Source organism: Stegodyphus dumicola, chromosome X2, assembly GCF_044657685.1.
Source record: "Stegodyphus dumicola isolate Sdum_Otavi_A_Nest chromosome X2, ASM4465768v1".
NCBI classification, from domain to species: Eukaryota; Metazoa; Arthropoda; class Arachnida; order Araneae; family Eresidae; genus Stegodyphus; species Stegodyphus dumicola.
The window spans coordinates 176,746,974-176,774,611 of NC_140781.1; the positions used below are offsets into that span (position 1 = coordinate 176,746,974).

Here is a 27,638-nt window from a genome sequence, read left to right on the forward strand (position 1 = left end):
TGAAATAAGAAATTTTTAACCACCTTGTAATTAATTTATGAAAATGTTTAATTTAAAATATGGCTTTCATTTTTAAAATTTTTGTATGAAGTATTAACCTATTAGTGGTCAAGCAGGTAAGGTTGCTGAATACTAGTAATTTCGGCTGGGTTCAAATCATGGTGAATTGACTGACTGTATGGGGTATTTGTTAATTTCCCATGATTAACATGAAACTGAGCCAATTTCACTGAAAATGTTTTTTATAAAGGCACCTGCTTCTTAGGCAAATAGCCAAGTGTACTTTGCAATAATTAAATTATATGTAATAGTCTTATTTTCCTCCAGTAAGTTTGCATTTAATTTTTTTAGAATTTTTAAATTATGTATTTTTGTATACGTGTTAGTTTTAAGTTATGTAATAAAATTGTATAATGCTACAAATGTAAATTTTTCAGCATTTATTAATAATATTTTTATTTCTCATAGGAGATGACCAATGGGGCACATTCACCAGTTTGGAAGAGAAGAGAGGAAGTTGAGTCAGATGGTTTTGATCAGACAGAAAATATAAATAATTTACGTTTTGGAAAGGGTTCAGATAATACTGAAAATGACAATGAGAGCTCAATTGTTGATCCACTTAGTTCTAGAAATTCTTTAGCTGAGACATCTCAAACTTCTGTTGCAGATTTATCTGCACTTTCTGGATTTTCAAGCCCGAGTACAACATTAACTAGGCACAAAGAATGCCATGATGATAGTATCTCTCCTCAAAGCCCAGCAGCTCGCCCAGCTGAACTGAGACGCACTCTGTCCATGTATGATAATGTTGATTCAAAGATTTCAACAAATGTTGTCACTAGACAATCGCCACCTGCCTCAAGAACACATTCACCTGATGCTGTTAGAGTTTTTGTGCCATATGAATATTCACCTACTTCAAAAGCCCCTTCATCATCTACATTGTTACAAGATCGCTCACCCACTCACTGCCCCTCTATAACTCCACCAAATGATGACATTACTCCTACTAATCAGGATCCTAATAAAATTACTATTCAAGTAAACTTAGATTATAATTCAAAGGGAATGCCAAATGGAAGTGTTGAATATTAAAATTTTGTATAGTAAGTGCGAGAACTAGTTTTTTTACTGTCCAAAAGAGTTTATATAATAAATACCTTCCAACACACATGATAATCGCTTATAGGAAAATTGTGTGCTTTAGTACCTGCTCTTAATGGGAACTTGCAGCCCAAAATATCAAATTTTTAAAATCAGAAATAAAATTTGTAGAAACATTTTCATGGACTCAAACCTGAGGTCGCCTTAACAATTTTAAGACCGTGTAGTTTCTTGTTTAATACTGAGAGATGCCATTTGATAAAAATAAGAGCATATGTATAAATATGTATATTAAGCGATGATAAAATACTTGTCGCACAAGATAATGTTCTTGGTTTATTTATACATATTTTAATTTGTTGGCATTTCTTTTCTGTAATAATTTATATTTTATCATATTTACTCTGTTATTTATATGAGAAAAATCATTTCATTCCATGTAATTTCATTACATAAATTTTTATTAATATTTTTTAATTCAGTACACTGCCACATTTACCAATCCATTTACTTACTGATATGATTATTGATTATGTGTGTGCTGAAAGTTTTTTATAAAAACTTTTGGGCTGCCTGCTGATACACAAGGCAATATATGGGTACTTAAAATGTCTAAATGTTAGAATGCTTAAATATAGAATTATTAAATAACAGATGAGATTGTTATAGTTTATAGTTCTGTTTAGGCATTTTTTTTACAGTAGGAAAGGAAAAATGATGAATTGTCATTTTGGCTCAAGAAATCAAATTTATTCAACCTGTAACTTGTATTATTTTAGTATTTAATATGTAAATACTCTTGGTGTTTTGTATAAAAATGTGTTGTAATTAATTATATAATTATTTTATAAGTGTATATTATTACTTAATGCATTTTGCAATATGATCGTTATGAATCATCAGCTCAGCATAACAGATAATGTTTTCTTGATTTTTAATATTGACATGGCTTTGAATATGCATTGTGTTAAGGACTGAAATTTTTATTATTGCTGAATAAAATCAATCTCGATTGTATTTTAAAGTAATTTAAAGTAAAAAATGTATTTCTTACAAATTGGTCCAAAAAATTAGCCAACTTAATATCTATTAATATCTATTAAATTTTGTTACATGTTTTAAAGAAAATGTAATACTTATCTCTGGCTCTCTCTTCTTTAAAATGTTAAGAATGAATTTGAATGAAGAGTAAAAATTTAAACAATAAACATGAAATTTATGTGAAGAGATGCAAACAAGTTTAATTTAAATTACCAATGAAAAAATTATGAAAATACAAGAATTATTAATCATGGTACTTCAGATTTTTTAAATAATCCCTAATCTTGGTATTTTTGAATTTTAAGCAACATTTATCTGCTTTATATGTATCACTTGTCAATTAAAAAGAATCAGTATTTATTATTTTAAAATTACTGTATGTTCCTCGTACATACCGTACCGTATTACACACACTTTTAATTTAAAAAAAAAAAGATCGAAGTTTCCAGGTGCACATTATATACTGGATTTAAAAGTGATAGATATAAAAAAAAGGAAAAGATGAGTGCTCAAAAGTTAGATTTCTGCATTAACGCAAATTCTCTTCATGTAAAAAAAAAATGACATACCATATAAATTTTAAAATTTTCATTATCAGGTAATGCTTGTCATATTAGTTTTCTGCTAAATCCTCAGGCGCATTGTTGAATTCTGTTTCATCTTCATCATTGCTGCTACTCTGATCCACCTTCCATTCCATCTCGCTTGTTAGATACACATTTTTTGTCTTTTGAATTATGCCAGGTTTGATTTCATTCCAAGCTTTTTTTATTCACTCGCACACTATTTCTAGACTGGCATGACACATTTGGCCTTTTTTTATTAGTGTTTCTTTTTTCACCTTCTAACAATTCACTATTATTTTAAATTTTCTTTGAATGGTTTACTGATACATGCATCTAAAGGCAAGACCAATGATATTAATTGCCCTGGAATAACTGCCATGTCTGTACTACATTCGTTCAGCAATTTCCTCATATGATTCATAGATGGGATCTGAACATGTCTCAAACTAAAAGATTTTCCGAGTTCTTTAAAGCAACAGGACGTTTCAGCGAAACATTCCGTATCTTTAATTTCATGCCATTTTCATTCACCCCTCCTTTTCCATAAACATGATTGAAAACTCAGTTTAGAAAATTACATTTCAGCATCATCTTTAAAAATAATAAAAATTAAAAATAATAATGATAAAAATAATAATTTTTAAAAATAACCATAAGGTTTAATTTTGTTCCACCTGGCTAAGCAGGAAAGCACCTATGATAAGGTGAGATTTTTCTTGCTTCCTCATCCATTGCTTTATTTCCTGTCATATCAAACATTGCTTGAGTTTCATCCATACTTCCAATATATGAGAGTAATTTTTTTTTCCCCTTCATTGTTAAAAACATACTTCTGGAAATTTATCTGTTTGTTGTTCAAATTTTTAAGAAGCCTTTGCAAAACTTTTGTTTTTTCTCATAGAACTAAATTATTCCGTGCCATAAATAGATTAACTCAAAATGTTAGTTTTAAGTTCTGTAATAAAATTGTACAATGTAACAAATCTAAATTTGAGCAGAAAAGATGAAATGTCATTTTCTGTAAACCAGATGTATTTACGTTAAAATAACATGTCAAATTATAATTATTGGAGAATTCAAACAACACGTTATATTTCTAAATTTTGCTTCGATTGTTTTGTAGTTAAACCATCAAAACTAGTTATGCAAAATTTACAAATACCATGCTGATTCTTGTTCGTCTTTTCCAATAATAACATGTATTTTAATCATATTTTAAATTACAGATGTCTTGCTGCATGGGTCATTGATAGGCATTCAGTTACTTTTGAGAAGAATTAATTGTTAGAGACTAACATTTCTCAAAATTTTATGTTTGTTTTCCTATTTGTCATGCTAAGAGGTGTGAAAAAGAATTTAGTAGAAAAATTGGATGTATTAAAGCAATAAATTTATTGTAGTGTGTTATTTATTAACATAAAACTGAAAACTATATTTCCAACTTGTATGGTGGTATTTATGGAACCATTACAATAACGGTAAGATACCTTTAGTTATCCTTGTAAAATAGTTTTTCTTAAGTATATAAAGTAATCTTTATGAAGTGATGTTTAGTGAATCAATATATTGATTATTTTGAAAGGTTTTTAAAGTTAAAAATATTGAATTTGGTGGCGTTAATATAATATAGGGTTTTAAATTGTTTTTATTTGCTAATAACCCCGAAAATGATATTAATTTATTTTTCTTCCCCCCCCCTTCTCTCTCTCTTTTTAAAACAAAGAAGAAAAGTAGTAGTACTGTTTACTAATAATCCAAACTGCCACAGGAACTTAAATAATGTGTAAGCCTAAAATTTATTCAGTAACTGTTAGATTAATTATTGTATTCAAATAAATAACTTACACACATCTGCCTCCTGTAATAAATTTAGAAAAGTTTTAAAGAAATCTCAGTTACTAATGTCACTGATAGTTCATTAAACTGAGCTTGTATAATTAATTATATGAATATAAATCCATAGAAGTTAATACTAAATTTGATGGAAAATTGTAGTTAAGAAACAAGTTTGTTCAGTCTGTGATATTTAGATAAAGTGTAATTTTTGAAATAAAAGAAGATAGATATATAGTTGCATGTTCTTGTTATACAAGTTATGAATGAAAATATCCTAACCTTTGTTATTGGTCGTGTAAGATTAACTTGTGTATTTATTAGTTATTATAATGGAATACAAATGCATGATTTCTGCATAGCTAACATGTGAGGCTAACAGATGTAAGAAATATAAATCTGCGAAGGATAACCTTTTAAATAGGATGAGTATGTGTAATGGTTTAGGGCTGTCAGGCTTACATTTGATTACTGCACATATTGCAGAAACTGATATTTAACAGATCATTATGGGCTTGTGGCTATGAATAAAATCCTTTCCATAAAGCTGAATAAATTTGTATGCATTTTAATATTTTTAATTTTCTGCATCTGGCTTAGACTCTTAACTTCCTATGTGTGAAATTTACTGAAACCTAGGCTATTTTCAAATTAATTTTTCTATATTATTGTATATTTTTATTTAAATTGTATTACTCTTTTATGTTATACTATATAAATTGATGTCTAACTTAATTTCCATGTAGTTACAGTCTAAATAAAACTTCATGTGTTTGCAATGTATTATGACAAAATGCATAGTCTGTAGAGTTCTGTGCTTAACCCCTTGATATACAAATAAAATATGTATCCAAAGAATACCAGTTAATTTGGACACTCACGTGCAAACTTAGAATCAGAAAGTTTTATTTTCAAATTTACGTTGCTATATAACAATAATAATATACTGTGTGGCATTCACCAAAGACAGTTCTTGATGTCTAGACCTCAAGTCTACTGTGGCACATGAAATCAATGACATCTCCCGAATGTCATTGTATGTCAAGGGGTTAAAGAGTATTAAAGAATCCTATGTTTTTGTTAGTCTGGTGCACACTAAATTTGCAATTCAAGGACCACATTAAAGCATCTAAAATTATTATGATAATAATTCATATTAGCAATTTGCATTCTGTATTGATAGTTCATGTATGATTTTGATCAGCCCTGTGGAACAAGCCGAAAAATCTTACATATATCTGTATGTGCAATTGTGAGTGTGTGTATGTACATACCTATATGTGTGAGTGTGCTATTATTTTTATAAACTAATTCTCCATAAATTTAAGTATATGATGTATATGATGTAAATTTTGTGTTATTTAATATTACTAATGTTCCATTCTTTATGTTATTTAATGTAAAAGTATGTTAAGGAGTGCATACATTTTTTGACCAATTGTAGTTAGACACATGAATCAGCTCTGCCTTTTATGTGATGCTTACAGTTTGTATTATAAATCAAAGTAGATTGGAAACATTTTCAATTTCATTTTATGATCTAGTTTCTGTCTTCTGTTGTAAAACAGTTTCTTCAAATATTAATCAGTATTTTGACAATGATGTTATAACTTAAGACTTTGCTGCAATGCTTCCTTTTATGCAGCAAAGAAAAGTAGACAAAATGGGAGAAATGTCACCTTTACTTGTAAAATTTATTTTGAATGCCATGTTTAATTCATAATTATAGACATAAATAACTCAATAGTGTAACTTAAGAAATCTTGCTTTATGTTTCAGTGATAATTTCAGCCATGTTATGCATTTATTATAATGATTGGGTGGATTTATTATAATAAAGTGGGTTTATTATAATGATATATATGATTTATGACTATGCTGATCATTGTAATTTTTTTAAGCAAAGAGCTTAGGTACTGCTAGCCAAAATGCTAAATTTCATTAATTTTTTTTCAAAAGTTATTTATGTAATATTTATTATATGTGTGAGGAATGCTTCAAAAATTTAGCTTCTTGTGAAGTTTGATTAGCCAGAGGTTAGGGCACATTTTTTGAGGGGGGAGGGCATTAATTTATATTTCAACTAGACCGTTTTTTTAATCCAAACCAGTATTGAAAATGGGCTATCAAATTTGGCAAATTTGAAAATGAGTTATTGAACTTAATAGCCATGAAGACAATTTTTCCAGTGTTAATATGCAACACTTTATCTTGATGTTCTGCTTTTTATGCAGTGCATATTTTTCTTTAACATACAAAACTTTTTCATGATCAAATAAAAATTATGATTGTTTTGTAATTTTCATGCTATGTTAGGGCAACTGAGAATTCTTCCCACCCTCTCTATTATAATTCACAGATCTAATTATCCAGCACTTTGTTTCTCAAACTTTTTAATCTTATAATCCACATGCATAAAATTGTAATTTATTGTGACCCACATGCATATAGTTGTGATTTATTGGGATTCCTAACATAAAGTTGCCCTGAGAAAGAAGATTCCTTGGAGGGGGAAAAAAAAATAACAGTGAAGTAATAATGAATAAACATATAATTATTAATACTTAATTGGTACTTATGGATGTTCCTAATTACAATTAAATTTGTGGAAATAATTATCGAATGAGCAAAATGTTTGCAATCCACCAAAAATTGTCTCCTGACCCACAATTTTGAGAATTGATTTTTAAGGCATTTTATGGCATTTATTGTGTGACTAGAATTCCGTGACCGTACATGTCTTATGAAATAAGTCTGTCCTCCAGGCCACATCCAAATTATTACATTAATAAATGTAGATTATATATGTGTTTACATATGTGCATGTGTATGCATGTGCACACAAACATTCACAGGGTGTTTGAAAAATTTCATAGTTATATTAACAGTCATATTAAGGCCCATGATTTGTCTAAAAAATTGATCCAAATAATCTATGTTAAAACTATGACAAATTTGGTTGTGGGACACATTTTAGCAAAAATATGTAAAATAAGTCTTTAAGAAAACATTTAGATGTAATATTTAAAATTGGCTTTGGGAAAATAATTAAACAATTATATGGTTTAAAGAAAAACTCCCAAAATAAAACATCAGTTTATAGAAGTTGTATAAAAATTTTAATTTCAATAGTTAAAAAATTTTGAGAGTATATCTACAAATGGGATACTTTAAAGTACTGAAGCCAGTACTTATCAATTTAATTAATAAAAAAATTTTAAAGTACTGAAGCCAGTACTTTAAAATTTTTTTAATGTAAAAGAACTTTTAAAAATCTGCATCATATAACTTTAGCATGTATAAATATCTGTTATTAAAAAAAATTTTTTTTTTGCTTCCCAAGGTTTTGTTTAATGAAATATGGGTAATTTTGATTTTTTTGACTAATCTTGTAATGGGAAACACCCTTTTTCACTGACCTTTTCTTTTTGTGTATGTGTATTGTGTAATAGGCCTGTATAAGAAATGCCATTTTCAAGTGTTTCTACTAAAAGGTGTCTTGATCAAAATCATCAGTGTAAAAGTCTGCCTTACTTGATTCATTTGTTAAAATGGGACCAAGGGTTTCCATCCAGTGGTTCAAGAGACACAGTAAAATGTCTCATGACACTGTGACTACCTTTTAAAAAAGCTTGCTCATTAAAGTGACTAGTATTTCTGTGAATGTAATTAAAATATAGTATTAAAAGATCAATAAGGGTTTTATTCACTAAGGCAATTATTTCCATTTTCCACATGTGAAAATGTATTTTTAGTTCTCAACATAATATTTATAATTATCTATGCACATGTTCCATCATATTGTCAGTGCTCCAATATCCAGGTGTATAAATTTCTTTGGATTGCTATGTCAGTTACATCTTGAACATTGTTATAATCTAAAAAGCATTTGCCTTCAAGATGTTTTCTAGTGCACGAAACAGGTACTACTACTGTTATTGTTATAGTGTATATAATACATTTCCCGAATGAGTTTCTCCACCTTCTGCACTGTTGCCTCTGTCTCAATGTAAACAGGATGCTTACTCTGTTTTTCATTGCAAACTTTAGATCAGCATTGAGAAAATTTCTCAGCTTACTTGTGCATGGTTTTATGCAACATACATTTCTTGCCAGCAACAGGAAACAATGTCATTTATATGAAGGGCATTTATATGAAGTCCTTGCCTCTGCCCCCAAAAAGGATAACATCATACTGTTCCTGTGTTTTACAATTATTGAGTTCTATTGGTATTTTCAATCTGAACTATGTATGTGTATCTGGTACCTAGTTGTTAATGAAATGAATATTATGAACCAAGCTAGTTCTGCCATACATGTATACACTAACATACATATAAAGCACTCATTGCTATTTTCAAATGTATCATGGCAGTTTGCGACTTATTTAATGGCTTTCGCTCATAAAAAAATGCCTCAAGTGTTTAATATAATAAAATTAAAAGGAAATGTGATCAATTTATTGTTAAGCTTATTAAAAAAATTAGTAAGTAATGAGTTCTAAGTTTAAAAGAATCCTTGTTGGATTCTAAACTATGTAATTATGCTCTAATGAAGGGTTGAAAAGTTAAGAAGGATAAGAATTCTTAGTTTGATCCTTGGTCAAAACTGTGTTGTTTAACTTCACAAAATATGGAATTTCTGTCATTTTTAAGTCTTTAAATAATGTGTAAAATAGACAATCTTTAGATAAAATGACAGTAATGTATATTTTCAAATAAAATTCCAAAACAGTTTTAATATCAGAAAACTGCTTCCAATTCTAGAAAATTACTATTTTTTATAACTCTGAATATCTTTTTTTAAATATTTCTGTGTTTAGGGAGCTTACGAAATGCTGCAATTTTTAAGAAGACTAATCAGGGAATTCTATCACAAAAAGGAATCTCTGGAAATCATAGTAGAAAAACTAAAAGTGAAAATTTGCAAATTGTGAGGAGGAGGTAGAATAAAACCTCGAATTTCATACTTTTCCAGAAATTGTATCTTCCAATTATAGCAATAGTCAAGAAACATGATGGCATTCAACTCTTATTAATGATAAATGTGTGTGTATATATATATATAATGTGTGGTTACATGATTGTATTTTTGAAGATTTTTATTACTTTCAGTTGAATGGTTCATCATAAAAACTAGTTCCTAGAATAATTATTTCTGTGTTAAAAACAAAGTTAATCATGAACCATATTATAGACTATCATTACACCAGCAAAATGCTATTCCTTTCTCTTCCCTCTAACTGTGATTTGAATTTATTTCTTTCATTATCACCTGTATTACTGAAAATGCAATAGTTGTGTCCTTTTCTGGAAATAATTTTTTTTTGGGGGGGGGACCAAAATGATGCCATTCAAATTACTAGTTGTTAAACTTATATGATTTGCACCAGTTTTTTCTTTTACAATGTAAGGGTATCAGAGGGAGTGGTATTCTTCTTTGGAGCTTTCACATAAAATGTGAACTGTAACTTGCATTTTGGATACTTTGAAGTGCTGTATTTTTCATTTTGCTTCTCTGGTGCATGTTATTTTCACTCCAAAAATTTTAAGGACTTTAGAACTTTAAACAGCATTCACACTTGATACTCAATGATTCTAGCAGAGCTAACCAGTGCATGGAACATGGATCTATCTAACCTTGGTCATTCACACTTACTGGAAACGTCTGCTAGCAACAGCCAATAAGCGAGCAGGAAAGCACATGCGCTTTCATTTATTTACATTTAGTAGCTGATGATGTTTCACCATGGGAAGCAGCATGCTACTGCTGCTGATTTCAAATATTCTCTTTCGTGTTTGGTCGGTTCCATGTGCCGACTTGCTCCGTTTTGCATTAAATTCAGGTGTTTCAATTGAGTCTGTTGTGACAAAAAACTTTTTTTTTTTTCTAGCTCATCGGCTGTGTCGGTTGCGTCAGATGTGTCCCTTAGCTCTGATACGTCTCAGTGTGAACGTCTTTTCAGAGTTGATAACGTTGATTCCGTTGATTTAATTTTCAGAGTAATACTAAATGAATTTCTTCAACAAAAGTTCATTTTGATGATGTTAAATTCATAAAAGTATACTTCTAAATATATGTTTGGTGTATTAATATTTAAACATAATTTGACTGTTTTCATCTTCAAAGTGCTTTTCTGCTGCCCTTCATAGAGAATTGCAAAATCAATTCAACTATAGTATGCATCTTAATCTATGACGAATACAGGTGTATTTTAAGCACATATAACAAAATGTTGATACAGTGTGTTGACAGCCATTTGTATTTGTAAAAAATTAATTTCTTTAAAGGATTATGCATCTTGTTGGTGAGTTGGGGCTGCCTAAATTTTTACATTTTATGTTTACTTTTATATAAATGCTATATAAACTTGTAAACTGTATAGACATTTTAATGCTAATACTTTGTGTGTTTCCAAGGATTCTGTCTTCCTTGTAGCGTTATTTGGAGCAAGAGAAGTTTAGGTAGTATTTCATATAAGAATTGTTAATTTGCTGTACTTTCATGTAAAAATAGCAGTTTATAATGTTAAAATATTTTATTATTTCAAAGTACGTGATAGGAGTTGAGAATTTAAATTTTACTTATATTTATTACAGATTTAAAGAGATTAAAAAATAGTGATTAGTCAAAAATAGTCTCGTATCATAAGGTATTCCATAAAGTTATGATACGAAACAAGTTCTTGGGGAGGGGGGAACTAACTTTTTTTGTAGAATCAGGTTGATATGGATCTGTGTGTCTGGTATACTTAAATGGGTATATTTTACTCTTCATTGTTTTAAATTTGAATGAGACTTATGGGTATATGAATTGATTTTTATTTGACAGCACTAATCATTTCTGACCATGGTTACATCTCATATTCAAATTTGTGTTCATTATGATAAACCCTTACATGTTTAGAGAATGTTTTTATATGTTCATTAATTCTTTCTTCATACATATTCCAGAATTTCATATAAGAAATACTAGTGCCCTACCTTAAGGATATTTTAATATTTTTAATAATACGTTAAAATTTTATATATTTTTTCATGTTAAAGAAGAAAATATTGTCATTTATTATAACATCATGTTGTTGGTATTCCTTTGAATTTTATGAAAGTAAAAATAACACATAACTAAACAGTTCAGATAGCTGAATAATTAATATCACATAATTAAGCAACTGTTTTAAACACTTATTTTTTATTATTGTATTTTAAAGCAGTCTTCGTTATTATTGTTGACTGTATTATTGATTTATAGTTTATTTCCAAACTCTAGTTTTTCTTTAAAATTTAATTCTAAATAGGTTTGTTTATATTAATGAATTTCATGTATTATGTGCATTTTATATTTAGTATTAATTATAATCATGTTTCTTATATATTTTATTATTAATTGCTGATATCTGTCATGTTACTTAAAGAAATTTTCTTCAGAAATTTAGAATTATTTGTTATGAGTTTATGCCTTGGAAATATTCCTGCGAAACATGCTAAATTTTGCTGTGTAGTTTTCGTAAGAGTTTCATTTTAGTATTTTAATGGTAATTTATATAAAAAAAAATTGAATTGTATGTTTGGACTTGGAGTGAAATGAGGAAGTCTCTTCCGTAACTTATTACATGTTTGCAAATTTGGTATTTTATTCCATAAAATAACAAACATTGTTTAAAAGCTTAAGAATCTTTTTCATAAGCTGTAGATTTAAAAATAAATAGTTAAGCAAGGTATAATGTAATAAATGCTATTGTAAAATGAGACTTACCCAGAATGTTAAGAATAGGATTTATCTCTTTTTAAATGTAGTACTAAATTTGTTCATGAAATGCTTTTTAAAAAAGTTGCATTAAGAATATCATATTCATCATATTTTCCCTTCATATTTTCTCCAAAGTGTGTTGTCGCAGATGCGCCCAAATTTTTGCGAAGAAGTTTGCTCTCGCCGATGTGGAAGCTTATCCCTTGGACTTCCGTTCTACTGATTATGACCCAAGAGCACTCGATGCTGCAAACTTTGTTTGCAGTGAATGTGTCGATGACATAATGTTGCGCTTCCATCGTTCTATACCAAGTGCCGAGTTGCTGTTCGACAACCTGATGAAATTTAAATAGCCAACACATTATTAAGCAATATGATTAGAATTTAATTTAATCAATTGATTTAAAAATATCATTACATATGTATATAAATTTTACATATATATGTAATTTCTAATGGTAGATATCATAAAACTAACAATGTAAGTAAAATGGGATGCTTAACTTCAAAAACACAGAAATTGGGAAGTTTGATTCGATTGACAAAAAATAGAAAAACGAACAGCAGTCATTTTTATCTCTTAGCACTTACAGATTATTGATATTTTTCAAAAATAAATCACAAAATTAAAATAAAATCTTTGCAAAATACAGATATGAGATTTGAAAATGTAAATCTGCATTCAAAATGATGCAGTTTTTGACACTTATTTTGTACTCATAGTGATACTTAAGAGTGTTAGTGGAGAATGACATAAAATAATATCTAATTTTTTTAAATGTTTTTTACTTATCTATTAAAAGAGCTAATGAATATAATCATACTTTTATATCTTAATTTTTAAGAGCGCATGAGAAATGGATGGTAATCATTTTCTCTTTAAAATTCGTAAAATGTTTTCTAAATGATAAAAGCCAATTTGAATCAAATTAGAAGTTTGTTTGTATTATAAATGTGTAGTTTCCATGGACAGAATAATTGACTGCAGATCTGACTTGTGATTAATTGAATAATATGCATTTACATCATTTTGACAGATTTAAGAGTCTATGTTTCATTGAAAGCAGTTCTATGTATTTTATTACTAGGTAACATTGTGTTGGAAATTAATGTTAAAACTGAATTCATGATCTCACTGTGTTTTATGATTTTGTTCAAGTTTCTTAATTTTCCTAAGTAGCTGTATAGTTGTAGTGCAACAGACTTTGTATATTACATCCATAAAAGCTACTTTTTATTTTTTAATCATATTTTTATTATACATCAGTTTATTTCTGTATATTTTATCTAAAAAGAATATTAAATTCTTCACTGTTAATTTAATTTTTTTTACCAGTACAATAAATTGAATCAATATTTATAAGAATATTTTTTACTTTTATTGATTTTTATATTTTTTATACAGTTTTATATTTTTAAGTAAGCAGTGTTTACTTTTGAACAATTTTGTATAATCAGTTTCTTATAATTTATTGCAATTTTCTGAATTCCATTTTTATACTATTTTATTTGTAGCGTTTTACATTTTATGAGCAGGTTTAGTTTGAAGTTATATTTCATATATTAGCTTTCAAGTTTAGAAATTAATGTCTGTTCTTTGTTCACAGCTTAAATTTTAAATTTATGGATCAGTTGTTGTTAGTATGTTGAAATGTAATTGAGATCTTAAGTATGTGCTTCTTTTTTTCAAAACATTGATGTTAATACTGATTTAAACGGGGGCATTTTCCATCTAGTAATGAAGTAAGGGCATGTTAATTTTAATATAGCATGTTAAATTTTATATGGAGATAAAAAGTATGTAAAAATAGATGGGATTTTCAAAATGTTCATATTGCAAAGCAAGCATTTAAGCATAAAGTGTAGGGTGTTTTGTTTTCCTAATGTGTGAAGCATATATTTCAGAATGTGTTTGTATTTTATTTGAATTTAGGATCACGCTGTTCCCCCCCTGTGTATCTGTATCTGTATGTGTGTGTGTGTGATATCCACCCACACATACAGATTTATATATATATATATATATAAGGTTTATTAATGTGGTTTAGCATACATGTATTTTGAATTATGTATGAGTGAAGAGAAAGTGTATGGATATTGTATACATATGAATTTTATAGAGCATAAAAAATTCTTTTATCATACTACTGGAGCTGCTGACCACTTCTTATTTAATCAAAAACTTTCCTTTAATACACACATTGTTGATTTGCTTGTTTACTATCATCCTGCAACTGGCAGTCTGGATTCTTTTTAATATTTACTTGCAGCACCATATCCAGTGCATTTTTTAATATAGTAAAATATCAGAAATTCATGTATTAAATTATTATTAATTGTCTAATATGTGTTATGTTTCTTTATTTTAATCCAGAAGCTATGGAAAGAATATCACTCACACAAATCTACTTTGCTAATAAAGTAATTAACCTGCAACACATGTATTAATGTATATGAACTTTAATTAATTCAACTTATTGCATTCTTAAATGTGTGCAATATATTGGGAACTTTGTGTCAAATCTATGTAGTAAAGGCGTTATGCAATCTACTTAAATCAAAATAGTTCCATGTTTTTTAGTTGGTAAAATTGTTATTGTTATAAACTATGAAAGATGTGGGGTACTTTTATTTTTACATTTATAGTATGCTCTTCCATCTGATAAAGTATCTCATTTAATTCTCATTAAATGTTGTATATACTATCTCAAACTTTAGACAAGCAAGTTTTGGGCTTTGCCGAGATAAATGTTCTTCATATGGAAGAAATGCTTTTCAATGACATTAGTTTTGTGCATGATAAAATATGTACAAAGCTCATGTAAAATTGAATAAACTTTTTCAGAATAAATTTGTCACATACTGTTTTTATTTGAATATTTGCTTTTATCCACATATGGAAGCAATTTTTAGTTTACATGGTATTGCATGTTAGGTCAAAAGTAAATTTACTTATTAGAGGTAATACTTCATTATTAACAGTTTATTCTTTTTCTGTAATTCTATGTTTGTTCTTCCTGTTGTACTTATAAAAAACTGAGAACAGCATGTTATATTTAGTCTTATTGTTGGGTAGATTTTCCCTTGATTTTGAAGGAGCTTGTGAGTGGCTGAGGGGTAAAGGATAAAGAACAGGGGCAGTTGCCTTCATTTCATTCAGGCTGATTGCATGGATATTTTCTTAGATGTGAAAACTGCACAACAAACCAATTTATCATGAAAAGTCTGTATAAAATCATCTCTTTCCTTTGGAAGTACGCTGGTTTGTGCTTTCCTATGATTAATTAATCAGACAGACCTTGGTAAAATAATGAAGTATCCTTGACCCTAAAATTAATTTCAAAATTCTGGGTAGCTGAAATTTTAGTGTATGTTCATCTGCTTACATGTGTGTAAAAGAATCGTAATCCCCAATAATTTTAGAGTTTAATAACAATTTCAAAACAAGTAATAAGTTATTTCTTTTATTATTCAAGCAATAGGTTTATTTCTGTTTAGAACATTAATGGCAAGAGCACTTTACTAATCAGTTTTCTGAAGATGATTTACAAAAAAAAAAATAATTTGGGGATTTTTCTTTCATATGTTGGGCTAACGGGAAAATATTTCATCCAACTGAATCGTCTAATGAATTCCATGCCGTATGGCAAATCGTAGGATTTGCCACAAAATTCAGTTCCTATTGACTCGGACATTGTCTGTCTTCTCCACGTAAGTATCCCTCTGTCTTCCAAAGATGCTGAAAGGAATATAGCCATAAAAGATGTTAAGTTCATAAATGAAATATTTTATGTAGTGGGATTAAAACATTTTCTAAAATTTAACAAAAATTATTATTGGCAAGAGAATATTTATTACTTAAGAGTAAAACTTAGATTAAAATACGAATATACGATGGATAATTTCTAAAGTTTAATCCACGTGTATAATTTTACCAATTATGAGCAGTGGCATAAATAGGTGTATGCAGGCGATGCAGCTGCATACGGGCCCTTAGATGTTCTGCTGAACTAGATTTACATGTTTAAATTTTAAATTTAGAAGGGAAATAGACTGGGATTTTTACTTCCATAATAAAATAAACATAATGTTTTTGTAGAAACCAAAGCAGAGTTTTATGTAATTCCTGTTGGGAGGGCCCCTTAAATTTCGCTCCAGCTTTGTTTTTGTGTAGTTCCACATTGACTGCATCAAGAACTGCACAAAAACGAAGTTGAAAGAAATTCAAATACGAAACAAAATAAGCCGTGTACTGTTATTCTAATTCTCCGCAACACGAGCGCTTTCAGTTTGTTAATGATGAAATCTTTAGTGATTCTGCTGTAGGGAAAATATGACAATCAGGCTAATTGTCTGAATTTCTGGAGGCAAGCCTGTGACGAGGGCTGCAAAAACGAAGAGACGGAGGATAACCTTCTGCAATTCTTCAGATCTCCCGGAGGAGGGGAGTGTCTAGAAAATGTTTTCGCATTATTGCCTGATGTCAAATGTTTTCCATACCTGGGAAGGAGTTACTTAAGGGTAAAGATTAACAATGCTCCTGTACTCGTTGACTGTATATATCCATTACAGCTTCGGTTAGATATTTAAATTATTTACGTAGTTTCTATGTAGTGTAATACTGAATAAAATTATAAAATACATAAATGAAACATTTTGAAGCCCTTTTCTTTTTGTTCAAAATTTTAACTTCTCCTTTTGATAGTTTTGCATAAATATTATACTATGCTATTCTCTATTACTTATTTAATCACTACTATTGTATACTTAATACCCGTAGTTGCCAAAATAGCTGATTATTGAAATTTTGTTCATATTAATTTCAATACTTATTTTTAAATATTAAATGCTAAGCTTAAATGAAAATTCAGTGTTTTTAAATTGGTGATAGATCATAATGACAAATGCTCTTAAGAGCTGAATATAAATAAGCAAAATGTAACCTTTTTCATTTCATTTCTATAAATTATGGTCATGAAACTTTTCTAAAATATTGAAGTGTTTCTTCTGTTTTTTTCTTGAGTAAAATTCAGTCTCTAGTCAGAGATTTTTACACAAGTTTAAATTAAAAGCATTTCGAAACAGTCAAATAACTTCCCTGTTCTAAATACGCACGAGAACTTCTATGTTAAATCAAAATCAGGTAGCTTAAATATTTTCAAAGGTTAACTATTTCAATTTATTTGCTTAAGCAATTTTTAACTAATATTATGCATAAGAAAATCCAAATCCTTAGGTACATGCATTTTTTACGCCATTGGCTTTTAATTCCTAAACGGTGAATAGCATAAAATAAATTTTATGCTTTTTTTTAATAAATAGCATAAAATAAGTTTTATACTTTTTTTTTAGAAAAAAGGAACTGCAAGATTCAGAAAATAGGAACTGTGTAATTTACTGCAAAACATGAGCTAAAGGATTTGGGGCGTCATGAATGTATGCGGTTGATTACCACGAAACGAGCTGCTTAACGGATAAACCGATAGACTTTCAGCTTTTATGCTGATTAGGTGCAAACTACATTTATTTAAAAATTCATTGTGTTTTACAAATTTTGCAGAAGTTATGATATCAATGACTTAATATAACTATACACTAAACTACCGCGCTGAAATAATTTAAATATACAATTTCTGTGTTAAAAGATATAATTTCTGCGTTATAATTTTATCTGAGAGGAGATTACACTGATTTGAAAAAGTTACAGTTTAATATAAGATAGTCAATGAGAGTTTGTAGCTTCCATCAGAGTATTTTACTCTTCAATAACTGCTGAAACCATATTCGGGCATTTTCTGTTGTGAATGATCGCTGGCAATGCAAGTCTTATGTTATACCGCATTCAAACAAGTAATAATCCAAAGTGCCTATTAAATCAAATGGAGGTATATGTGTGATGTAGGCCGAAACGGAAAAGATAGGGTACCAAATGAGCCATTGAGCTGTAAGGAAGTGATAGCGCGATTAGCGGAAATTAAAGTTCTTTAGGGTAAAGACAGAAATGTAAACAAACGTGCGTCTTCCTGCATCTTTCTATGACCAGTGATATTTCCATAATGGCATGAGTTCTTGCTCTGAATGTGATTTGAGATGTAAAAATGTAGACTAGTGAGTTGATGAACCATTGTCTGAGAGATATGAAGTTGTTAACTTTTTGAGCTTGATAATAGTTGCTTTAATTTTTTACGTTTGGCAGTCTCTATCGTTGATACGATGTGCAGTATCAAAGCCTGTGCCTTGTTTTTGATTGTGGCTTTTGCAATTAATGCAGGTCCTTGTAGTGCTCTTGCAGTCCTCGTGAGAGTAGTCCCCAGCGCAAATTCAGCGGCAAGTTTGAGTTTTGACAAGTTTTGCCTTGATGTCCAAGACCTTGACACTTATAGCAGCGAGTACTTAGGTAAGGTTTAAGATAACAAGGATTAAAACCTATACAGATTTTTCCGGAATTTGTTGGCAGCTGTTGAGGAGGGGAAATGTCCACTATCCAGTTGTTGGTTGTATTTTTTTGCTTTTGAGAGGTTCTTGGATTGATGTCCAAGGAAAAAAGACTGAAATGAGGTGGAATCCTGAAGTCTACTGTGTCAGTTATTGTAGGGTTGTTTTCTATGGTAGTCTTTAACTGAAGTAAATTATTCCCATTCTCACAGCAGATTAAAAATTGTTTGGAACGTGTAAATCTAATATGCTTTATGGTAAAGCCTGGGTTTGCTGAGTGTCAGAACATAAATACTAGAATAATAAAGAAAACCATGTTCATATATTTTTTCTCAGGGCACAAGGCCCAGTCTTTTTTTTAACTGCTTCTATAGGTTTTCTTTCTTTTTTGTCCTTTTTTTTTTTTTTTTTTTTGTCAGCAGTAGATAAAAAGTGAAAGGGGTCTGTCTCTTCACTCTGTGTATTGTCTGAGTCAGTACCATAATCTACTAAGTCGTAAAGAGATATTCTAATTTTGCAGGAAAAGTGTGGAACTATTTATTTAATTAATTAAAGTGTATTTAGTATTTTTCTTGATGCTGTAAAATGTTGCGTTTTGCTGTTTATTTAGTCCTGTCAATCACTGTGCAGAAACGGTTGTCGAAACATTTTCTTCGTGTTTTTACAAACTCTATAACAAAATGTATGCGGCTAGATTTAATATTTTGAGGAAATAACTCTGGGAACCTTTTCTGAGCACTCTTTGTTATACCGTAAACAAATAAAAACATTTTTCGTCTTTCCATAGCTTGCTACAAAACTCAAGAATTGATATTCAGTTTGCTTTCAAGATCTTAACATGCACAAGAGAAAAACCTGGAAACGTTTTTTTTTTTTTTTTTATGAAAAACCAATTCATGCCAGAAAAAACAATCCATGCATTCAATTTTTTTATTTAAATTACTATTTTATTTCTATTTTCTATTTTTATTAAAATTTTTTAATTACTCCAAACTGCCTTGAGGAATATGAGTTGTTCCATGCAACTGAAAAAAAAGTCAAACACATCAATTTATGTCTGGCATGATTTAAAGACCAAATTTCTGTTTAGATAGTTTTGTGTACATTTTATACTAAACTAAGGGGGAAAACTTCCTTTTTTTTTTTTTTTTTTTTTTTTTTAAACTTTCGCCAAACTTTATGCCTGAATGAGGATTAAAAACCAAACATGTTCAAAATGTTAAATGGGCAAATAATACTGCTACAGTATCGACAAAATACCAAACAGTAATTGATCAGCTGTAGTAAAACACGCGAGGGTTATTTACATAAAGAAAGAAGGTTTTCGCAGAGCGCTATTTACTGGTTCGTGTTTACGTTACACATGAGGAAAAACACGAAAACTCTTGTTCTGCCATCCCCGTTTGCTTGGCAGCTTATTGGCACCATTTGCAAGTATTTAGAAATATGAAATGAAGAAAATTTAAGTTTAGAGGAGCAAACCCTAGTTTTTATTTCAAATAATTAATATGTTGTTTTCTCTCTTTTTTTTTTTTTTTTTTTTTTTGTTTGTTTGTTTCCCTTTTGCGTGTGTGTTATGTGTGTATTCTTCTTCTTCCTCTTTTCCCTTTTTTTTAAGGTGATATTCTAAATTTCCTGCGTACGTTGAAAAAGAAGTTTCGCAAATTCTAAGTTCATATTCTGCAGTTTGGTGTTAAAACTTTGGTAACTTCTTTAGGATAATCTTTCAAGATGCAAAGTTCACAAATTCAGGTAATCAGCATTTATGTTTCTGAGTAAATGTATCAAATATGTTTAAACTGTTTGGACATTTATTTCATGCTGTTCGGAACTACTCGAAATTACTAAGATTTTGAAATGAAATAAATTGGCACGTTTTCGCTAAGAGCGCCCATTTTTGAATAAATTTCATGTTTTTGAAGGCTTTGCGTTGAGAAAAGCAGCGACAGCAATCTAGTTGGCAGGCAAGCGAATGCGATGTATTCAAGATATAACCCGAATCAGAGTGATTTGGTTTTGATTCACATTTGCTCCCTATTGGCTAATATTAAGTTTCGGTTCCGAAATTGAAATGATTATTGTCTAGAAACCTTTTAAGTAAGTGCCTATGTCATTAGAGCTTTGCAAAAATCATATGATATGATTTAATTTTGAAATGATGCAGTTTAGAGAGATTTATTGTAACAGTTTCTATTTTTAATACAGAAAGGAGAAATAGTGAATTAAAATGGAGAGTTAAAGGACTATTCAAATTAAATTAGAAAGAATATTTATTTACATATTTTTTATCTTACGTATCTATAATAAAATACGCTGCTGTCGTAAAAGATCCGAAATCTATTGCAGTCATATCATTACGTAATAAAGAATACGCAGGAATAGAAATATCTGTATACATTAGGATTATATGTATATGCAAGGAGGTTAGAATAGAAGGAGGGAAGGTTCAACTCAAACGGTGAAGCTTGGCGGCCATCTTCCTGTTATCACCGTGACTTGTGCAAGGAAGTCTGTCTTTGCAACATTTTTTTTCTTTTCTTTTTGAAGCATGTCAGCTTGTATTGCATATGGATGCACAAATAGATTCTCGAAAAAAATTCCGGGCATTATTTTTCACACGTAAGTATTAATTTTCTTTTTTTATGTAATATGACAACTATGTCAAAAATGTCATGTGGTTTTCTTTCCAGATGTGAAAAAAAAGGACTTAAAATATGTTATTTAATATAACTATAATCAAAATATATTAAATACATTTTAATGTTTCTGTTTATAGCTGGTATCTTTGTTCCTTAAGATACAATGCTATATGGTAGGATTTAAATTGTATAATTTGAACGTTTTAGTTAATTCGTTTTATAACTTTCATGAAAAGTAAGAAATCAATTGTTACTATTTTTATTAATTGTAAAGGTGTTAAGTAAAGCAATGCTTTTCTTTATATATTAATTATTATTCATTTTTTTAAGTTAAAATAAACTGTTCTGTTGTTAAAAATTTTTTGCATAAACTTACAAATTTCTGGGCAGTATAGTGATAAAATTAAGTAAAATATTTACACAACTGAACATGTGGAAAGATGTATCCAAAAACTTATATAGGTGTATTTCTGTAATTCAACTTAATTAAAGGCAGTTTCTTTGAGATTAATAAATATGAAATGCGCATAAACTGAAATCAATGAATTCACATAAATCTGTTTTATTTTATTAAGATTTATTTTCTAACCTAAGCAAATCCGTGAAATATGCAGAAACATCATTTTTTAAAGGCTTTAATGTTATGCGCATGCATTTAGATTTCGAACTATTTCTTAATAATTTGCTGTACATAGTAAATTATGGATATCATCTTTATTACTTTAAAACAAAAATTCAACAATAGCGAGGGATTTCATTATAAATTTAACATATTTTTACTGGAAAATAAATGCACGGAACAGCTTAGAAACACGTACATATCACTGCCGTAATGCAATGTTTTGAAGTCACAAACATGGACGCCGCTTGTTCGGCGGAGTTTCATTCCCCGATAGTGGAGGAAACTGCGAACCCTCCCTCCTTCTATTCTAACCTCCTTGTGTATATGTGTGTGGAACAGTATTGTGGTTAATGAAGGCTATTTGGCAGCACGAAACTGAGGAGCAGGCTGCGTGTAAAGCTTGCTTATTTTTTGCCTTTCACTTCTTTGTGGATATAATATCGGTCATCTAGTAATATATCTTGGAGAATACTTTCAGTGATGAAACTATTAAACAGCTAATGAGTTCAGCTGCAATTCCCGCCGTATGTAAAACTAGCCAGGCCGTTAAAAATGGATTTCAGGATGATTTATCCGCAGTATCAAAAATGGTACAGGAAAAGCTGATTCAGGTAATATGTCTGAAACATGGTCAAATTGAATGATTCTTTGATTATTCTGTTTTATTTTAAAAGGATGCACATCCACCCTCCGAATATCTTGTTGTCAATAATCAAAGATTCTGGCTTATCGAACTGTTTTAATTTTGAAAAAGATGTTTCCAGCTACCATATTCAGCTCATCTTTTAGTATTATGTGCTTCATATGCAGAAAAATCTAGTGTGCTCTAATTTATTAAAGCTGAGCGAACGTTTTACTAATTGTAAATTTTACTCTAACGGAAGCACGCAAAAGCTTGCAGAAATTTAACATCCACAGAGTTAAAATTGCTTTCATAAAGTTTTTAACCCACATTTCTTTCTTATTTTATCTTTTATATGCAAGGAAAATGCTTATTTGTATTTGCTTAATAAACACATATGCATTTTGAATATTACGTGCTGTGCTTTCTTCTGATTCATATTTAGTGACATATCAGTGTCTCCTGGTCAACTATATATTTCTTAGTGTTTGTTTAATATAATAATAAGTACTTCGGGCAATAATATGAATGAATGCAACACTATGAATGGAAAGGTACTACCAACCTGGTATTGTATTGTCTAACAAACAACCTAGGAAACCTCCAACGAACATGCTTGTTTTTAATAAAATGTCAATTATTTGGTCAACGAGAACATTTCCTGAAAGAAAGTGAAAATCCTATTTAGAATTTGTTTCAAATGAACAGATAATATATAATACAAAAATTAGTTTTTTTCATGAGTTTAAACTAATTAATAAATAGTTTCATTAATTTGCTTATTAATTCAGTTACTAATAAAAAGAAAGTATTTACATTCATAAACTACTACGCTTGCGATTAAAAAAAGATTACATAACATCTGGAATAAGAGTTTACTCTTAAAAAGTTTTAAATCTTTAAAAACATATATTAAAAAACCCATAAAAATATTTCGCTTCTCTTTTTAAATACTCAAAATTACAGTCAACATTTGCTACTATCAACATAAATCAATATTTACTGCTGCCGACTCATGAAATTTATTCTTTACTACTGAATTCAACTCAAAATTTATTTCAGTTTTAAAAGCTCCATTTGTTAACGCATTTCTTTTTAAACGTAAAATGGTATAAACAGCAAAATATCAGCCTCTAAGTTTAAGAAACATATTATTTAATTATGTTTAAGAAGCATATTTTGATAAAATTAAAAACAAAAATATATAGAGTTTTGCAATCTGTATGTTCCTACAAAATTAAAAACTTTATTTTGGATGCAGATAATAATATACCCAAGAGTTACAGTAAGAATTGTGCAGCCCACCAGTTATAGGATGTAACATACCTACTTCATAGTATGAAATAGCACTTGCTGTAAACTATAGTCAAGGATTCCTGGTAAAAGAAAAGGAAAGGGTTATCTTCATGCAAGGACTTTTATGAAGTTTAATTTGGATATATCGGATTGTGAGTAAGCACGCAGTGTAGCTGTTTGCTGAGGGAAAAGATCTCTTCATGGAGAACTTTAAGAAACATGGCTTGTAATCATGTTATACACGGAGAAAACCACGAATATATCCATGCAGCCTATACTTTGGCCAGAATTTGAACCAGGGTCGATAGCAGTACTCAGTAGACCGACATCACGTCTGGAAAAAGCCACAAAAACACCCACACAGAGAATCCGTACACCGGGGGATTAGAATTTGTAAACTACTGCAGATTTGACACTGGGGCACAAATGCACAAGATGATTAGTGCACTTGGTGATGCACTTGCACTGGCACACAACATAATTTTTTTAAGCGATTGATGCTGTAGTGAACAACGCACATATATGATATTGAAGATAATTGAAGTAGCTTATGCATCGTTTGGCAACAGCTTCAAATTATTGAGGTGTGTCTTATTGCAAATTGAAAACAATAAACGCTTTGAAGAAGTTTCCTCGAGGAGTAAAAGAATTTTGCTGGGGCGAAGGAATAGTAAATGCATCGTACTAGAATCAATTATTTAACATGTTGAGTTTTTTTTTAATCATTAGCATTGAGTATGAAAAGTATGAATGGAGACTTCGATAGACTCTTGCGAAAAATGTCTGCTTTTGCATGATGGGGGAGCATACAAAGAGCATGATCATTTAGGTATGCTTTTGGGAAGTATTAGAAAGGAGGCAAGTTATGTTTCCTTTAGGAATCGGATAACACTGGGAAAAAATTGTATTTCAGCGTTGCCAACCGGAATAAATATTTTTGCCTCCTGTTTGCATAAAACTGAGTTTTACGAAAAAGTATGTGGAGACCCTACATAAAAGAAATATTCTAATTATCTCTGCGAGAAATTTTCTAATCGGTCTAATACAATACTGAAAATGTATTTTTAAGTAGGCCTAGGCACATGAAGATCGGTGTCTTTGGTGATTAAAGGAATAAAAAGGTCTAGAGTTCCTTCAAAAAGGTGGTTAGTTATTCCCTTCAGATTAATAATGACCCTGAATATGTACTCATTGATGAAAAAGTACTAGAAAGATTCAAAAGTTTAAGAAGATCAGCGTGTATTGAAATTCATATCTTGAAGTTAAATTGGACATACATACATTTTGTTTTCTAGAAAATTTGTAAGTTTGCAATACTATTTCAAGAAAAAAAGTTCTTTACTGAATTTCTGTTAAGGGGCGAAAATATGTTTTATAATGAAGAAAAATTACAATGGCGATTATCCACATTTGTTTATTGAAATAAAAAAAAAAAGCTTTCTTTTTAACATAGATATTTGTTCTCGCATTCAGCAAAAGTTACTTTTGTTTACTATGAGAATCTCGTATCTTTAAAACAGTCGTATTAATAATGCAATTTAAGTTTAATAAATAAATAAATATTTCGTAATACCTGTTTGTAAAGCATTTGGTTGATCGTGAAGGTAGGCTGGAATACATAACCCCATAAACACTGAAAATCCTATAATGAAGAGATTTCTTGAAGAATTCAAGTTAATGTACTGTAGACTAGACAAGCCTACTCCCGTTATGATGGAGAACATGACGCAAAGAATGCCACCCATGATAGTAGTAGGCATAGCGACTAACAGCATTCCAAATTTGCCCACCATTCCAATTGCAATTACCATCACACCAGCTAGCAGAATAACCCTGCGACTGCCGACCTATAATAATAATTTTTTTTATACCTGAAATGTTTTACTATACTATTTTTAGAAATATTTATTATTATATATTAACTGAGGTAATTAATACACAAATATACTCTGTAAAATATAATTTGTTCTCATATTATTTTAATTCATGAAATACCGTAGAAAATTCTAATTTCAGGAAATACAAATAAAAATAAATTGTACAATCATCAGCCAAAAAAACTAAAATTTTCTTCCCGTAAACGGAAGTAACGCGTTAAGATTTTGTGGAACGTTACATGAAAAATAGAAATGAGCTCGAGATGTGAAACTGTGTATAAAAGCAATTTTTTAACATAAAAATTATTTGCGTAGTTACTTTGGTAATAGGTTGATGCCTATTTGATAGTTACATTGAAGAATGTACATTAGTTAATAACATAAGTACACACTTTAGTGGCAGTTAACAAAAGCATGAGAAGAAAGTGATTGTAACACACGGTAGCATATTCCGAAAGTTTCAAAACTCCGCCTCTAATGGTGGATTAATTCAAAAGGCAGAAAAGGAAATTTTTGCGGTTGGCGAGCGGAAATACATTCTAATAACTAAAGTTACGGAATTTTTCCATCTTTTTTCACGTTTACATCTTTTTTCACACTTCTTTTGATGTACTAGCTATTTATACCCGAGTTTGGAAACTCTTGAAAAAATTATAAACTTTGAACTAAGACTTTGAAAGAAGGGGATAGATGCCAAAAAAATATATGTATAAAGTGATAGAAATTTTGAAACATTCCATAAATTCGATAGGTAAGTTTAAAGATAGTAAGAATTATTTTAGAAGCCTATTCTCACATTATCAGAAAATACTCAAGAACTGAAATAACACGGGGGCTCCCAAGGAAACCCAATAATCTCAAAGTTTCCTAGTCATTTATGGGTACATCCGCGAAAGTCTTTAACAGTGCGTTTGATAACTTAACGACGCTGCAGACGATATTAAGTCCATTTCTGTCATAGTGTTATTTTTTGGAACGAAGAGCAGTATTCGACGTTCAGCTGTCAACAAGAAAGTTTGAAATTTTCTGTTCCATTTTGTTACAGTAGTGCTCATTTTGAAATCATGTATCTGACAAACGAAGAAACGGAAAGAACTTCCATCCAGCCTTGAGATTTAAAAATTACATAAACTTTCAAAAGATTATAGACCATGAAAATCTTCGAAAACTCAAAGCAACTGACTGTTGTCAGGATATGAAAAAAAAAAAGGTTTTACTCGCAAATCTGAATTAAAAGCCTTTTTCAAGAATGTGACTATGACACTAGCATACATGTAGCAAGCATTGTGTCATCCAGGGAAGTATCTGGTTGTAACGAAAGTTTTCCGGCAAAAAACGTTCTTAATAAAGTTAAAAAAAAACTTGAAAAGCAGTACCTTTAGTGAGAGTAGTAATCACCACCCATATCTATGTTTTATTTTGCCAATGTTTTGGTAGTTTTCCAAAGCTTTCGGCCCAGAAACTTAGTGGCCACGATTCCAAAAACAGATCAACCTCATTTCTTAAGTCCTGTGCAGAATGGAAGGTAGCACCATCAAGGTGTAGCTGCAGGTGTCAAAAAAAGGTGGAAGTCCCAAGGAGTGATGTTGAGCTATATGGTGGGTGTGACAAAAGATCCCATTCGAGTCTGTACAGAGTGCAGCCGGTGAATGCAGACACACGCGATATTGTGTGATCTTGATGGAACATTACCTTTTGCGCTTGAACTCAGTTCGACGTTTTTCCTTGATAGCAGCGTCAAGCATCTCGCTGTATACTTTACTGTGGAAGGTTTTATCTTTTTTCAGATACTCTTTGTGGCAATCCCAGATTCAAAGCATGATCTTTTTGTTAGTCAAATTGTGCTTTGCG

General features: G+C 29.9%; 2 protein-coding genes across 5 annotated transcripts in view; one reads left to right on the forward strand and one right to left on the reverse strand.

Annotated features, from left to right (window-relative positions):
* LOC118193404 (USP6 N-terminal-like protein) overlaps nucleotides 1–14,640 on the forward strand; it is a 148,195-nt gene extending 133,555 nt beyond the window's left edge. Inside the window, exon 14 of the mRNA XM_035364485.2 lies at nucleotides 469–14,640. Within this exon, the coding sequence (XP_035220376.1) occupies nucleotides 469–1,098 (630 nt within the window). The 3' untranslated portion in view covers nucleotides 1,099–14,640. The remainder of the gene's footprint in view (nucleotides 1–468) is intronic.
* Nucleotides 14,641–15,744: 1,104 nt separating this feature from the next.
* The window catches only part of LOC146992982 (solute carrier family 23 member 2-like), a 35,974-nt gene continuing 24,080 nt past the window's right edge, over nucleotides 15,745–27,638 (reverse strand). For 3 of the 4 annotated variants that reach the window (XM_085809218.1, XM_085809216.1, XM_085809217.1), the window contains 3 exons: nucleotides 25,484–25,757; nucleotides 23,180–23,275; nucleotides 15,745–16,035 (listed from right to left, as the gene is read on the reverse strand). In XM_085809218.1, coding sequence (XP_085665344.1) covers nucleotides 15,842–16,035; nucleotides 23,180–23,275; nucleotides 25,484–25,757 — 564 coding nt within the window. In that variant the 3' untranslated portion in view covers nucleotides 15,745–15,841. Of the gene's footprint in view, nucleotides 16,036–23,179; nucleotides 23,276–25,483; nucleotides 25,758–27,638 lie in introns of those variants that run through there. The other variant, XR_015038969.1, reaches the window with a different exon arrangement.